We start from the raw sequence: 15918 nt of genomic DNA, 5'->3' as shown, positions 1-15918 counted from the left end.
CAACACTCAAACTTTGCAAACTTGCACATTTTTTTTCATTTGCATGTTTTCAGTGCAATTTTTTTGCATTTTCCTGAAAACCTTTGTATTTACTCAAAATCTTTTCAATCTGACAAAACGTTTTACATTTGCTTGCAAAACTTTCACATTCCCAGAGAATCTTTGCATTCGCTCACAAAATGTTTTCATTTTCCCAAAAAACTTTGCACAGACTTTTCTCTGAAAATTGTCTTTACCCTGAGAAACTTTGCATTTACTCGCAAAACTTGCAAAACCCTGAGAATTTTTGCATTCGTTTACAAAATACCCCAAGAAACTTGCATGCAAAATTTTTATATTCTCTCAACAAACTGCATAAACATGCAAAATCTTTACAATCGCTCACAAAATCTTTACATTCCACTAAAAATATTTGCGTTCATACTTAAAATATGATCTTTCCCTCAAGAAACCTTACAAACATACATCATGTTCCCTAAAAAAAAAATTAAGCAGTTTTTTCCATTTCTTTTTGCGTTTTACTGAACACCTTTGTATTTACTTGGAAAATTACCTCTTTACCTTGAAAAACTTTTATTCGCAACATTTTTACATTTGTTTGCAAAAATGTAGTATTCTCTAAGAATCTTTGCATTTGCTTACAAAATATTTTCATTACCCCTGGAAACTTTGCATAAACTCTCAATTTTTACATTCCTCTGGAAACCTATGCATTCACATGCAGAATGTTTATATTCCCTCATAAAACTGTATATGCTTCCAAAATTTTTACATTCTCTTATAATTTTTACATTCCCCTGAAAACCTTTGCGTCCACATGCAAAATCTTCTTTTATGTGAAACTTTGCATAAAATTGCACATTTTTATATTCGCCCACAATTTTATATTCCTCAGAAAACCTGTTCACATGCACAATATTCTCTTTTTCTTGAAACCTTACGAACCTTGCAAATATTCATGTTGCCTCAGAAATGTTGCAGGCTAACACAATGTTTTATAATTTGCTTGCAAAATTTTTGCTTTTACCAGAAAAGCTTTGTATTTTCTTGGAAAATTGTCTCTCTACGTTTTTCCGTGCACGCTATTTTTTTTTTTTACACTGTTTGCAAAACTTTAGTATTCCACAAGAATCTTTGCATTGGCTCACAAAATGTTGTTTCATTACTTCAAGAAACTGCCTAAACTCGCAAAATCTTTACATTCCTTTGATAACCATTGTATTTGCATACAAAGTTTTCTTTTTACCTTCAGAAACTTTAAGATTATTTGCATTCACTCACATAATTGTCACATTTCTCCCAAGAAACATTGCTTTCACTTTTTTTAAAACCATTGCATCTGCTCACAAAACTTTTGGATTCCTATGAGAAACTGCGTTCTCTTGCAAAATTTATTTGCTCACAAAATTTTCATGTTTCCTTCAGCATCTGCATTTGCTTGAAAATAATGTGAAAAGATTATCAGGGGAGTGAGAGAACGTAAAAGCATTTGAATAGAAGTCTTCCTTCTATTTTATTTTCTATCACCATGTCCCCTTAGAGGCTTCATGCTATCTCATCAATTACGTGTTTATTTACGTGTCTTTTTTTTGTGTGTGTAGTTGTTCAGGAAGCTGGAGCAGTGTAACACAGAGCTGAAGAAGTACAGCCATGTGAATAAAAAAGCCCTGGACCAGTTTGTCAATTTCTCAGAGCAGAAAGAGAAGTTGATTAAGAGGCAGGAAGAGCTGGACAGAGGATACAAATCCATCATGGAGCTCATGAACGTCCTGGAGCTGCGCAAATACGAGGCCATCCAGCTCACCTTCAAACAGGTATGACTTTAAGAAATACCTACTCAACCTGATATAACTTCCTGTTAGAAGTGTTTAAAATGTTCTGTATCCTGTTTAATATCTTTGTCTCTCTGCAGGTGTCTAAGAATTTCAGCGAGGTATTTCAGAAGCTGGTGCCTGGCGGTAAAGCCACTCTGGTGATGAAGAAGGGCGACACTGAAGGTGGCCAGTCTCAGGACGAGGGCGAGGGAGGAGACAGCGAGAGGGGATCTTCCTCCCAGAGCAACGTGCCCAGTGTAGACCAGTTCACTGGAGTGGGCATCAGGGTAAGGAGATAACGGAGAATCCCATTTTTGCATATGCTGTTATTACATGCTGATATTTGACCAGTCGTGTGTTTGTGTGTCAGGTGTCGTTCACTGGCAAACAGGGAGAGATGAGAGAGATGCAGCAGCTTTCTGGAGGTCAGAAGTCTTTGGTGGCTCTGGCTCTCATCTTTGCCATCCAGAAATGTGACCCTGCTCCTTTCTACCTGTTTGATGAAATCGACCAGGCTCTGGACGCCCAGCACAGAAAAGCAGTGTCAGGTACTATCAGTTAATACATTGTTGACCTTAGAGATGCACTAACATTTCAGCTACTGAAAGTCAGTTTAATAGAGGGAAAAAAGACTTGGCCAAAAATAAACTGTTACATCACCACAACAGTTAACAAAAGAAAAAGCAGCGTACATGTAAAATTATCCAGTTTTAGTAATAAATAAATGAATTTACCATAAATGTTGCAGTTTCTTTAAGTTTCTGATGTTAACAACAGACAAAATGTTGTTGTTTTTTTATTTTATTTTTTTACTAAAAACAAAATGTTTAATTTTTAGCTTTTTTTCACAATTTTTTCACAATTTGTATCTGTCACAAATATTTACATTAATTTAACTCTGATTTTGACACTTTTTTAATGTAAAAAGTTTACATTTTGTTTCTCAGTTTTTGTTTTCATGGCATTTTGTTTTCTTTTCACGTTTTTTTTCCACAATGTTTATTTTTGTTTTTTTCACAATGTTTTGTTTTTCGAATGGCTTTTTTGTTTGTTTTTACTGCAAGCAAAATGTTGTCTTTTTCCACTACAAACGAAGGTTTTTCCCACGTTTTCTTTTTACAACCTTTTTTTTATGTTTGTAATTCTTTCTTTAACATTTTGTTTTCACTGAAAAAATTACGTTTTGTTTGTCATTTGTAGGGCTGGGTATTGTGACCAATTTGGCGATTCCATTCTTATTTTTATGATTTCGATTCGATATCGATTAGCTATCAATATTTCATTTAAAATGTTAGTTTTGCAGACATGGGATCTAGGGATGCACCGATACCGATACCGGTATCTAGTATCGGCCTCGATACCACGTTTTCTAAAGTACTCGTACTCGTTAAAAGTCCCCCGATACCGGGGATCGATACCACAGTATGAGAAATGTCCATGTTTGAGCGGCGTGTAAGGGGTTAATCACAGGCGCAGAGTGCCCGCCCCCAGACCCCGGCTGCAGCTCAGAGCGGGGAGAAGGCGAGGCAGTGAATGAAGACGACAACAAAACAAAGGCGGACTGCAAATTCTGCTCAGCGAAATTGTCCAGAGGAGGCTCAAAATGTAGCGCATTTAACACAAGTCATTTAATCAAGCACCTAAAATCCCAACACAACGAGTAACGTACAAAGAGTTTACACACGCTTCTAAACAAACACAACACATGCTGCTGCAAACTCTTGCAACTCGTGTTAGTTGCAGTGCATTATGCAACAAGCTATGGTAAACAAGCAAACGTTAACTAGATAAGTAATCTTTTAATCGCTAATATTGCAGATTCATTGAAAATTACATCGGTGACGCTAATCAGCATTTTTGCCGCAACCAATTTATGAATGAGTCTACATCAACTACATTAAAGAGAATCGCTTTATTTAGAGTTAATAAAATACCCTACTTGCTGGAGTTCAACATTTATTGAGCCGCAGCCACACACCTGACTCGTGTGTGTAGAGCAGGCAGTGGGCCAAACCACTGTGAGGAAGGGGAGGGGGAAACTCAACTGTTTCTAAATGCATTTTTTGCGTTTTTTTTTTTTTTTCTACTTACATGAGTATTGTAGGTATACATATATATTTTTCACAATAGAGAGTGGGATTTTTTTTTTTTTTAATAATTTTTTAGACGGAGGGATTTACGCCCATGATTGTTTAAATTTGTTTCTATAATTATTCTGTAATATGTTGCATACAACATGCTTTTCATTTTAAATAAATGTTCTTAATTCCAAACTAGTCCCTTGTTTGTTTTTTTGATAAATTATATGACTAAAGCTGTTACCTGTAAATTTAAATCATGTTTTTATTAAGTACTCGGTATCGGTATCGGCAAATACTGAAATGCAAGTACTCGTACTCGTACTCGTTTTCCAAAAAAGTGGTATCGGTGCATCCCTAGTAATAAGTAAATGTTTTTAACTACAAACAAAATGTCCTTTTCCACTACAAACAAGGTTTAGTTTTTCTTTTTCACAATTTTTTATTTTCGTATTGTAATTTTCTATTCATATGTAATTCTATCACAATTATTTACGTTCCTTAAATTGTCTAATTTAGACCGTTTTTTTTTTTCACAAAAAAATACATTGTCGTGTTTTCTCACATTTTTTTTTCTTTTCACGTTTACTTTTTTTTTCATTTAAAAAAATGTTTTGTTTTCACTATAAATGTCTTTTTTATTTTTACTGAAAGATGTTCTGTTTCCACTACATGTTTGTACAGTTTTTTTCATGTTTGTAATTCTCACAAATATTTTAATTCCATTAGGTGTTTGATTTACAAACATGAAAAAAAACAGTTTGTTTCTCACATTTTTATTTCACTTTTTTATTTTCGCCAGCTTTATATTTTTTCTTAAGTGTCTGATTTCGACATGTTTTTGTTTTCACTAAAAACTTTTACATTTTGTTTCTCACATTTATCTTTTCACAAGTTTTTTGTCTATTCACGTTTATATTTGCATTCAAGTGCCTGATTTCAACATGCTTTTTCACTAAAAGTGTGAGAAACAAAGCGTAGTTTTTTCTTTTCACGTTTACTTTATCCACTACAAAGTAAATGTTTTTCATTACAAAATGTTTTCACTACGAATGTCTTTTTTTTTACTACAAACAAAATGTTGTCCTTTTCCACTACAAAAAAGGTTTAGTTTTTCTCTTTTTCACATTCATAATTTTCTATTCATATGTAATTCTATCACAGTTATTTACATTCCTTAAATTGTCTGATTTAGACACATCTGTTGTTTTCACAAAAAAAATAGATTTTCATGTTTTCTCACAATTTCTTTTCTTTTCACGTTTATTTTTTACTTAAAAAAAAAGCTTTTCACTGTAAATGTCTTTTGTTTTTACTAAAAGATGTTCTGTTTTAACCACGTTTTTTTCCACAAATTTTTCACATTTTTTCACGTTTGTAATTCTCACAAATATTTTAATTCCATTAGGTGTTTGATTTCTCCAAAAAATATTTTTTTTCACGTTTCAGTTTTTCTTTTCACATTTAGTTTTTTGTTTGTTTGTTTTTTTTCACCTTGTTTCACAAACTAGATGTTTTTCACTACGAGTGTCTTTTTGTTTTTACTACAAACAAATGGTTGTCTCTTTCCACTACAAACAGGGTTTTGTTTTTTTCACCACCATGTTATTTCAACGTTTTGTTGTTTCACTACAAAATTATTTTGTTTCTCATGTTTTCTTTATTTCGACTTGATTAAAATGTTACTGCTTTAAAAAAAAAAACGTACAAGCTTCTGCTTGTAAGTGAATTAGATGCAGTCTTTTATTGTATCAAAATGTTGTTTTGTCTTTCAGACATGATCGTGGAGCTGGCTGGACACGCTCAGTTCATCACCACGACCTTCAGACCGGAGCTGCTGGAGTCAGCCGACAAGTTCTACGGCGTCAAATTCAGAAACAAGGTAACAGCCATCATTAACACTCAGATGTGCCAAGCAATTAGCAAATGCAAATGAGTCTTCAGCGCAGAAATTTGACTATAAATGGAAGTCTTGTCGAGTCGAAGCTGCACAGATGAGATCCCAAGACTTACTAATTTCTGTGTGTGTGTTCGATAGGTGAGTCACATCGATGTGATCTCAGCAGAGCAGGCGAAGGACTTTGTGGAGGACGACACCACTCACGGCTAAGAGAGAAACAATACACAGCCATCAGTCATTTCCTCGTTTCTCACCCCCGTCTCAACTGGTGTGTTTCCTTTTAAAAGCCCAGTTGGAATGAACGCGACGTTTTCTTCTTGTACTCTAAACAGGATATACTGACTAATTGTTGTTTTACAGTTATTTTATATTTTCTTTCCTCTTCGTTGATTCTTGTATTCCAAGGATAAAACACTGAACATGTTTTTTCAGTATTTTAACAAAGTGTGCCATGCTTTACACCTGCTTCAGCCCGAGTTATTTAAAGTCGAGGACGTTCAGTCGCTCTGTTTCAGAGTTAAGCTTCCGTGAGGAAACATAAGTAGACCTGAATACACAGGTAGGTTTATGTTAAAGTCATTCGGCACCAGTTCTTTCTTTCTCACTACTTTAAACCAGCATGAGCTGTTCCTTAGTACTACCCTTTTTTTAAGCGATATATGAAAACGGCTTGTTTTGTAGTTTTCCGAATGAGCCTAAATGTTTTTATCATTGTTTTTGTTGGTTTCTTTAGCTCATTGTGATTTAAAGTCTTTAATGTGTTTTCTGTTAGCCAAAAAGAATAAAATAACCTTGGTCTTTATCAACACACACTGGTTTCTTGCCACTAGAGGGCGCTGTGTCATATATTTTACTCTTTTGATGTTATTACATCATGGAGCTGTGCAAGGAAAAATCAACTTGGAGGCTGCTTTTGACTTGGGCATGTAAGTACTTTATTTATTTATTTATTTATTTATTTTTTTTACAGACTCTATATTTGTGTGTTTTTATGTGCTTTTTAATCATTCGATAAGCTCCTATGGCATAAAACTCAAGGTAAAATATACACTTAAATACCCATTTCTATTTTATAACACTTCTGTCATTGTTTTCTATCCTAGTGTCTCGGCGTGTGGAGATAAGGCTTTGGAAACGAGCGTGCTTGTCTGTAATAGGCTTGTAGTCGTTCTGTTGAAGGTGAGTCATGTTCACTGAAACGTTGAGGGGAAATTGGATCCTTTTTCCATCTGCCAGCAACACAAATGCAATTTTATCTGCCAGATCGGCTCAGCTGATCGCTAAACCGGTCCAAGAGTCCTTTGGGCCCGTCCGTCTCTCGTCTCTTAACTGCTCACGCGCTCGTCTCTGCCAGAATGGCTCTCTCGCGACCTAGAGCAGCCCCTCGGCATAATCAACCACCCCATAATCACGGCGAGGCCTCGATAAACCTCGCATAAATCTGTCTCTGCTTTACAGTCGTTCGACGCACAAGTTAATTTGTTGTCTGACAGGTGCCGTGTCAAACCTATAAGCACTTGGTCTTTCCGTGTGGCCTTGACTCTGTCTGTGTGTGTGAACAGTGTTAGGGTCCCATTAAACTTGTCAGTTTTGTGAGCTGCGGCCTGCTGGGAGAACAGATGCTGCTGTCTCAGTGGCTTTTTAAGCACTTTACTGTCATGGGATGAGTACAACATAACGTTCAGCTGCCCATGTGGTCAGCATCTTTTTTGGGGCATTTAAAAAAAATAATAATAAAAGGGTCATTCTACAGAAACGTCCACTTTTGGTATGGCAAGATGTCTTAAAATGTATTTCTTTTTTTAACTTTTAAACTTAGACCACATTATTAAATTACCTTTTGATTTTTTTTTTTTTTAGGTTTTTTACATTTATCCATAAGGAAGGTAACACCAGTGACAATTGTCATGAATAATTGCTATAATGGCTGCTATTAGTTATCAAACCACATGTTGTCAATCATGGTATACTTATTAAATTAAGTAGTTGTATCCATTTGTACTCTAGTTTTTTACAATTCCCTAACAATAAAGTTGGTCACAATAGTGACGTCAACTAAAAGCTTCATATGAAATCAGGAGATGAATTAGAAAATTTCTGATAATTGGAAGGAGACAGTGGACTTAAAGGAGTAGTTCACTTTCAGAACAAAAATGTACAGATAATGTACTCACCCCCTTGTCATCCAAGATGTTCATGTCTTTCTTTCTTCAGTCATAAGGAAAACATTTCAGGATTTCTCTCCATATAATGGACTTCTATGGTGTCCCCCTCCCCCCCGAGTTTGAACTTCTAAAATGCAGCTTCAAATGACTCTAAGCGATCACAGCCGAGGAAAGAAGGGTCTTATCTAGCAAAACGATGGGTTATTTTCTAAAAAAAAAAAAAAAATTACAATTTATATACTTTTTAACCTCAAATGCTCATCTTTTCTAGCTCGGCAAGAAGAGCGCTTGAGATTATATTGTATATAAATTGTAAATTTAAACTGCATTTTGGAAGTTCAAACCCTGAGAAATCCTGAGCTAATGTACATTACACATCAACAAAGGCCTGCAGAGGACCTTTAAAAGTGTCGTCTTTTATGTAAAAAAAAAATATTTATATATATGTTTTATAAGCTTTTTACAATTAAAACAACAGAATAAGTACAAGTAAAATAAGTTATCATACAAATCAGTATTAACAAAATGTATTTGTACTACAGAGGTGGCACAGAAGAACACAAAAGTGGCTTGTAGCTGTATTTTCATATGTTTAATGAGGCTTAGAGGTGGCAATCAAATTCAAAAATTCATGTTGAGATTAATGTTTTAAATACAAAATTTTGAATCTGGAAATGTGAAGTCATTTAAATAACTGAAAAGACACTAACAATGAAAATAAATGAAATGTACCTTCCAACGATATAGAAATACATGGTTAACCTACAGAGTAGTAATTCTAATAAAAATCAATGTTCATCAATATTGATGCAATGTTGAAACACTACTTAGATCTGAAGTGATTTTTGTAAATAAGTGGTCGAAAGCTGTCGTGACCCGTCTAGTGACTGATCTTTGTATGATAATCCACAAAACGTGAAGACTTTCTGAATGTATATAAGCAGTAGGCTAGTTTAAAAAAGAACATTTAAAAAGGTGAAAATGAGGAATTGGGGAAAATCAATTGATTATGAATAATTGTGTAAATAATATGTAATGTAACTAGTCTGATTGCAAGTATTTAAAAATGTAATTTAATTTAATTACAAGTACTTAATTTTTGGAATCTGATTACATAAAACAAATTACATGTAATCAGTTACTACCCAGCTCTGCAGATACATATGTTTTATTTCTTAGATGTTGACATGTCTACATGTTTCTATACATTAAATTAATAAATCACTATATCAATTTTTCTTTTGTGCCAAAAATCATTAGGACATTAAAGCTCATGATCCATAAAGATATTTAGTCAATTTCCCACCGTAAATATATTCAAACCTAATTTTTGATTAGTAATATGCATTGCTGAGAACTTAGTTTGGAGAACTTTAAAGGCGATTTTCTCAGTATTTTGATTTATTATTATTATTATTATTCATAGACCCATCTCTTTCTTACTTTTTAATCTAAAGAACCCTCTTGCGTAATAAAGAACCGTTTGTTCATTATTAATGTTAAAGATTCTTTATGGAACCATTTAGACAAAAAAGGTTCTTCTATGGCATCGTGAAGTACCTTTATGTTTAAGAGTGTATATGAAAATCTATCATAAAATAAACCTAAACACTTTTTCAAATTTAATTTGTAAAAATGATTAATGCAATTTAAATAAATAAATAAATAAAAATTACAACGGGCCTCCTTTAAATTTTTGTTTTTTATAAATTAATTTCTTGCTATTAAATAAGCCTTAGTAAGACCAAGGGGTCTGCTATTTTATTCCAGACACAGTAATTTGAGTCTTTTAAAAGGTAAAAATAAGGACTTTGCTAAGAAAAGTCACTTTTACTTAAAAGAAAAACAAGAACTGCAAATGAAATGCAAATATAAATAAATAAATAATATATAAAAAATAATAGCAGCAATTTCATATTATTTCTGTAGAAAACCAAAGCAGAATACCATATCTATAAATTGTTTTAAATTTTCTTTTGTGACCCTTGATTCATAAGGGTCAAAAAACTGAATAAATAAGCTTTCCATTGATGTATGATTTGTTAGGATAGGACAATATTTGGCCGAGATACAAAATCTGGAGTCTGAGGGTGCAAAAAGTATTGAGAAAATGTAAAAGTTCTCAAAATTAAGGTCTTATCAATGCATATAACTAATCAGAAATTACGTTTTCATGAAACATGATCTTTACCTAACATCTAATTTTTGGCATAAAAGAAAAGTACTTTTAAAAAAAAGTAAAAAAAAAATAAATGACTGCATGAAAAAAAAAAATACGTTTTTTTTTTTTTGTTTGTTTTTTTTCATTTAATATAAAAATGTAAATCAATTGAATTCATAAAACAAACTATTTTCATGTGCAGTTTCTCATATCATTTAGGTTAAAACTAAAAAATTCCAAATCACATTGGGACAATTCATTCAAAAATGGGCCTTTTTTTCCGATTCAACACAAAATCAAAGCGTTTATTATAGTGCAATCCACCAGCAATAGAATAATACACATCAAAAGCACAAGTACAGACAGGGTTTATTATGTTTTATTATTTTTGTAACACTTCCTAACTTCCTCTATGGTTGTTGCACACAAAAAGAAAGTGTCTGCAAAGAACTCAAATCTCATACAATGAAGTTAAAGGAAAACCTCTTCCATATTTAATTAGCTGTAAATTTCACAACATGCAGATCCTTCAAACTTGACCCAGCAACTACGAGCTCCACATATAACCACTCGCTGAGGCGTCATTGTGCCATTCCCGTTCCATTTATACTCCCTTAAACCATCACAGAGCCTCAACCCTGTGTGAAAAGGCATTTACAACTTGCCATTTTAAGTAGGAACTGCATTTGTTCCTTTTTTAAAGCGATTTTACGAGGTCATATAGGACCTGCCAATCACCCGCCGATCACACCTTAAACTGGAGTTGAGTTTTCACTCTGAATAACAGTGTTATGTTATATGCACTCTTTAACCATTACTGCTTTGCTGATGAGTGAGCGCTGAGCGTTTACATCCAGCATGGCATAAACATTGGGTCTTATAGTGGGAGTCATAATGAATGGCATTCGCAGCTGTGGCCCAGGCTTTTTTTTTTTTTTTTTTTTTTCCTCTCTCTCTGAACAGCGATCTAGTGCAAAGGGGCAACATCATGACTTAGCACAGGTCTAATGAGCGAGGGTGCTAATTTGTGGGTGTTGCTTTCTGCCCTTTTTAGAAGATAAACTTTTTATACTACTAACACTGGCTAAAAATAGATATACATTCCCTTTTTTTTTTCCCTCTGTAAGTCATTATTTGCACCACAGCATCTTTCAAAGACAACTATTAGATGCAATTATGTAATTCACAGTTTAAACTGAACAAAATTTATATTAGAATGTATTTAAATGATTTTCTGACGGATTTTCGTCTGTTGATTATAGTAATTCGGTAAGTCTTAGAAGCGTTATATGAGCTCTTTCATGCGCGGCTCCACCTGTCATTGTGGTTACGACTTTTTCTGAGGGTTTTCTCTGTGCAGTTGTCCTGCTAATGTGGAACATTTTGTTCAGAGCTTGTTTTCGTGTCAGTCAATCCCTGAAGCAGATTTGCTTTCCTGCCGGTCAGGAATACTGCGGGATTGTTTGCAGGTGGTTAATGGGGGTGTCAGAAAGAGTCTAATTGATATCTTCTGCATTTGCCGTTGATTCGTTTAACAGGCATGAGAGTGATAAACTAATCAACAATTCTTTATGCTCATATATTATATAGTGACCCTGGAACACAAAACCACTCTTAAGTGGCAATAGCCAAAAATTGGTCAAAATGATTTATTTTTCTTTTATGCCAAAATCATTAGGATATTAAGTAAAGATTGTGTCCCATGCAGATATTTAGCAAATTTCCTACCTTAAATAAATCAGAACTTAGTTTTTAGTTAGTAATATGCATTGATAAGAACTTCAGTTGGACAACTTTAAAGGCGAATTGTCTCAATATTTAGATTCCAGATATTCAAATATTGTCCTATCCTAACAAACTATACAGCAAAATAAGTTTATATCTCGTAGTTTGGACTTTGTAACTCGATTTAATTTAACAATAGTGAGTTTGTCAATTTTGAGGAAATAGAAAAAAAAACAAAAGTGTGGGATGTAAACTTGTGATTCTGAGCCGATCAGAAAAGAGAATGACGAGTTATTTTTTTTATTTTTTATTTTTTTCTTGTAGGAATTGCGAGAATTCAGAGTTTTGAAATATAAACTCAAATGGCTTCTATAGAGTCCTACTTGAAAATGGTCATGATTATCTTCACCCACAAAAAAATGTCAGGACTGTTTGCAAATACTGGTTTGGTCTGTTTTTCTGTCTATATGTCTATCACTCTATCTATCGTTCTATCATTCTATCTATTGTTCTATCTATTCTATTTATCTGTTTAATTTGTGATCTATCGTTCTATCTATCGGTCTATCTGTTTAATTTATCGTTCTATCTGTTTAATTTGTGATCTGTCGTTCTATCTATCATTCTATTGTTCTATTTATGTTTAATTTATCGTTCTACCTGTTTAATTTATCTTTCTGTCATTCTATCATTCTATCTATTGTTCTATTTATCTGTTTAATTTGTGTTCTATCGTTCTATCTATCATTCTATTTGTTTAATTTATGATTTATCGTTCTTTCCTTCTATCATTCTTTATATCGTTCTGTCATTCTATCGTTCTATCATTCTATTGTTTATCTGTTTGATTTGTGATCTACCGTTCTATTTGTTTAATTTGTGATCTATCGTTCTATCATTCTATCATTCAATTTGTTTAATTTGTGATCTGTCTATTGTTCTAGCATTCTGTTATTCTGTCATTCTATCGTTCTATTATTTTATCATTCTATTTTCTGTTTATTTTGTGATATCTATCGTTCTATTTATCTCTATGTTTTATTTGTGATCTACTTATCTATTTGTCGTTCTATCATTTTATCGATTTCCATCTTTATCTACTTCTATTTATCTGTTTACTTTGTGATCTATCTGTCTATGTGACTGTTGGTTGCTCTATTTATCTTTTGTATGTAATTTGTTGTCTGTCTGTTCTATTTATCAATGTTTAATTTGATCTGTCTCTCGGTCAGTCGTTTTATGTGTCTGTTTAATTTGGCTGTCTGTCGTTCTATTTATGTATGTTTAATTTGTTGTCTGCCTATCGATCTAACATTTGTTTTATCATTTTGTCTTTAAAACTCTTAAACATATTATATGTAGTCTGACTATATCAATCTGTCTATCATTAAACATTTAACATTTGTTCATTCTAGCATTTGTTGTGTCATTCTGTCTGTATCTATTACTCTGTAAGATCGATCTGTCTGTCTTTTGATCTAACATTTGTTCAATTTATCATTTTGTTTTTCTGTAAATCTATTTCTTGATTCTATCTATCTAATCATAGTTTTGTTTTATTTATCATGTAGTTGGACATTGATTTTTCACTAATGCATTCAGCAGTGAGCGTTAGTGATTCAAAGTTTCCAAGACTACTTAAAGCCTGTTATCCAGGTTCAACTTCTTCACACATCTTTGTTACATTTAGAAGAAATCTCACCCAGTGTTTTGAGTCAGATGAGAGCCAAACGCAAAACCCTTCAGCCTTCATCCAGACCTCCAGCAAATCTTTGTGCCTGGGTCTCTCCGTCAGCAGTAATGTTCCACAGCTTTACAGTGCGAGAATCAAAGGCTTTGCACGTAGACGGGCCGCAGGGGCCCCATTGTCCCCCACAAAATGTTAATGGTAGGAAATGTTAATAATCTGCGCACTGGGGTCTGGCCTTTGATGATCTGTTGACGAAACTGATCCGCCACTTTTGAGTGACTGACTAATGGCATTCCTCACACTTGCTCTATCATTGGCTGGAGAGAGAATGAAAGTGTACAGCAGCCCTCGGGGACTCCCAAATGGTCAAGTGCCTTTAACGTCCCCGCTTCATGTCTTATTCCTCCAGCTTTATCACCAGCCCCTTTGAACACCCTTTTTTATCCACACTTTTTTTAGACGTTTGAGGGTCTGGCAGAAGCTCAGTGAGAGGGCGCGAGTGGGCTAACTTTCATTACCGCCGCTGATCCCAGAGGCACCGGAGGCCAGTCCAAAACAACACGGCTGATCGGAAAGACTGGACCTCCATTGGGATTCAGAGCGGAAAAAACTCTCGTGACTCCCAGGAAGCAACTCATTGGATTTTCTAGCGGGTAGAAAGTTGTTTCTACCATGAAGCAAACTTGGGAAAAGGGTGTTTTTGAAAACGGCCAGTTAAAAATTTCCGGAAATGTTGGGAAAGCCTCCGCTGAACACCTCCAGAGGTAAGGAATGCGCTGCTGTGGGAAAAGTAGTTTGTGTTGCACGGAGATCTATGAGAAATCAATTTGTTCGAGTTTTTCCGCCAACGTTTTAGTGGATAAATCACACTTAAGTAGCAAGAAATCTTCTTTAAATGCTTGAAGTCGCACGGTTCTTCTCAAGGCACTCCAGAATGATGGATGGGTTCGATGAGTGTAACTTGGAGTACTTTGCCAAAGTGTAATTCCACTGCGATTCTGAGCAATATTGTAGTAGCCGAAGATCTCCAACATAAACACAGTTATCATTCCTCCAGCTTATCCCATCATGCTTTCTGTCTCATCACTAATCTAACCATATGTTTCATCAATGCAATTGCTTAATGTCCACTTTATTTTAAGGTCCAGTTCTCGCTATTAACAAACTGACTTTTGCCTTAAACTCTTAACTTGCTGCTTATTAATAGTAAGGTAGTTAAGTTTAGGTTTTGGGTATGGTTAGAGATGTAGAATATTGCCATGCAGAATGTGTGCTTTGTAAGTGCTAATAAACAGCCAATATGTTAATAGTAGTCATGATAATAAGCGATTAGTTATTAGTGAGAATTGGTCCCTGTTTTAAAGTGTTACCCTTATTTTGGTTACTTTTTTTGACCAATTTTTGTTCAAACACACACTGGTTCTGATTCTAAGTTTTAAGTTGCACATAAAATATATTTACTTGGTTCAATTGACAATTATTATCAATTATTATCATTAAATACATTTAATAACGAACAATCCTTACTAATAATTGTGGAATAAATAATAGTATTTATTGGTAATGGATTTGGTCAAGCTAATTTAACTTTACTAATAGTTAACAGGACTAAGTATTGAAAAACAAAAATCCATATATATTTAAATACAGTTAAATTAAAAGCAAACATTAACAAGACTTTTAAACATAATTATCATTAACATTCCTTATGACCACTCTAGTGGTCATAAGGAATGTTAATGATAATTAATAAATATAATTAATAAAATATAATGTTAATGATAACTAATAAATATACTAAAATGTATTTGCAATACATTTCTTTTATGCTAAGTATACTACGAATAAATTTACACCTACTTTATTTATCTACTTAATAAAAACACTTTGCAGTTGTACTTTAGTGTACTAAACTAGTATACCTGAAGTCTGCTAAATTGGAACTAATTTTGTACTTAACACACTTTAATTGTGGTGAAGTCTGACTAAAGATATACTGAAGTATATTTAATTGTGCTAAAGTGGAACTGTTGCAAGTATACTTTAGGTACACTTTAAATATATTGCTTTTAAGGACCAATATTATTCAAAGATCACACAATCCTCATCAATAGTGACTTTAAAACATTTTAGCACAAGTAGTACTCCAAATAATGTTATATTAGGAAGTTTTACGCGATATGTCAGTACATATCTTAATAGATTTAAACTATACTTAGTATAAAATAAATATATTACTTTTTTGCTTGGACAATTATGGCATAAGTAATATTTCATTTTTAAACTTATCTTTAGGTCAGACAAAAGTGTTGAAAAGAGCTAATTAGTACATTTACATTTCTCACAAAACACTAAAAAATACTGTATCAAAACAAACTCAATCAA

The 15918-nt window shown here is 33.6% G+C and overlaps 1 protein-coding gene across 1 annotated transcript in view; it reads left to right on the top strand.

Annotated features, from left to right (window-relative positions):
* Positions 1-6362, top strand: part of smc3 (structural maintenance of chromosomes 3) — a 38627-nt gene extending 32265 nt beyond the window's left edge. Inside the window, exons 25-29 of the mRNA XM_073843823.1 lie at positions 1602-1814; positions 1913-2101; positions 2185-2362; positions 5668-5774; positions 5931-6362. Of these exons, the coding sequence (XP_073699924.1) occupies positions 1602-1814; positions 1913-2101; positions 2185-2362; positions 5668-5774; positions 5931-6002 (759 nt within the window). The 3' untranslated portion in view covers positions 6003-6362. The remainder of the gene's footprint in view (positions 1-1601; positions 1815-1912; positions 2102-2184; positions 2363-5667; positions 5775-5930) is intronic.
* The last annotated feature ends 9556 nt before the right edge of the window (positions 6363-15918 follow it).

This window comes from Garra rufa, chromosome 7 (assembly GCF_049309525.1).
Source record: "Garra rufa chromosome 7, GarRuf1.0, whole genome shotgun sequence".
Lineage (NCBI taxonomy): Eukaryota > Metazoa > Chordata > Actinopteri > Cypriniformes > Cyprinidae > Garra > Garra rufa.
The sequence above is the reverse complement of the archived record's forward strand: the minus strand, read 5'-3'. Positions and strand labels throughout refer to the sequence as shown.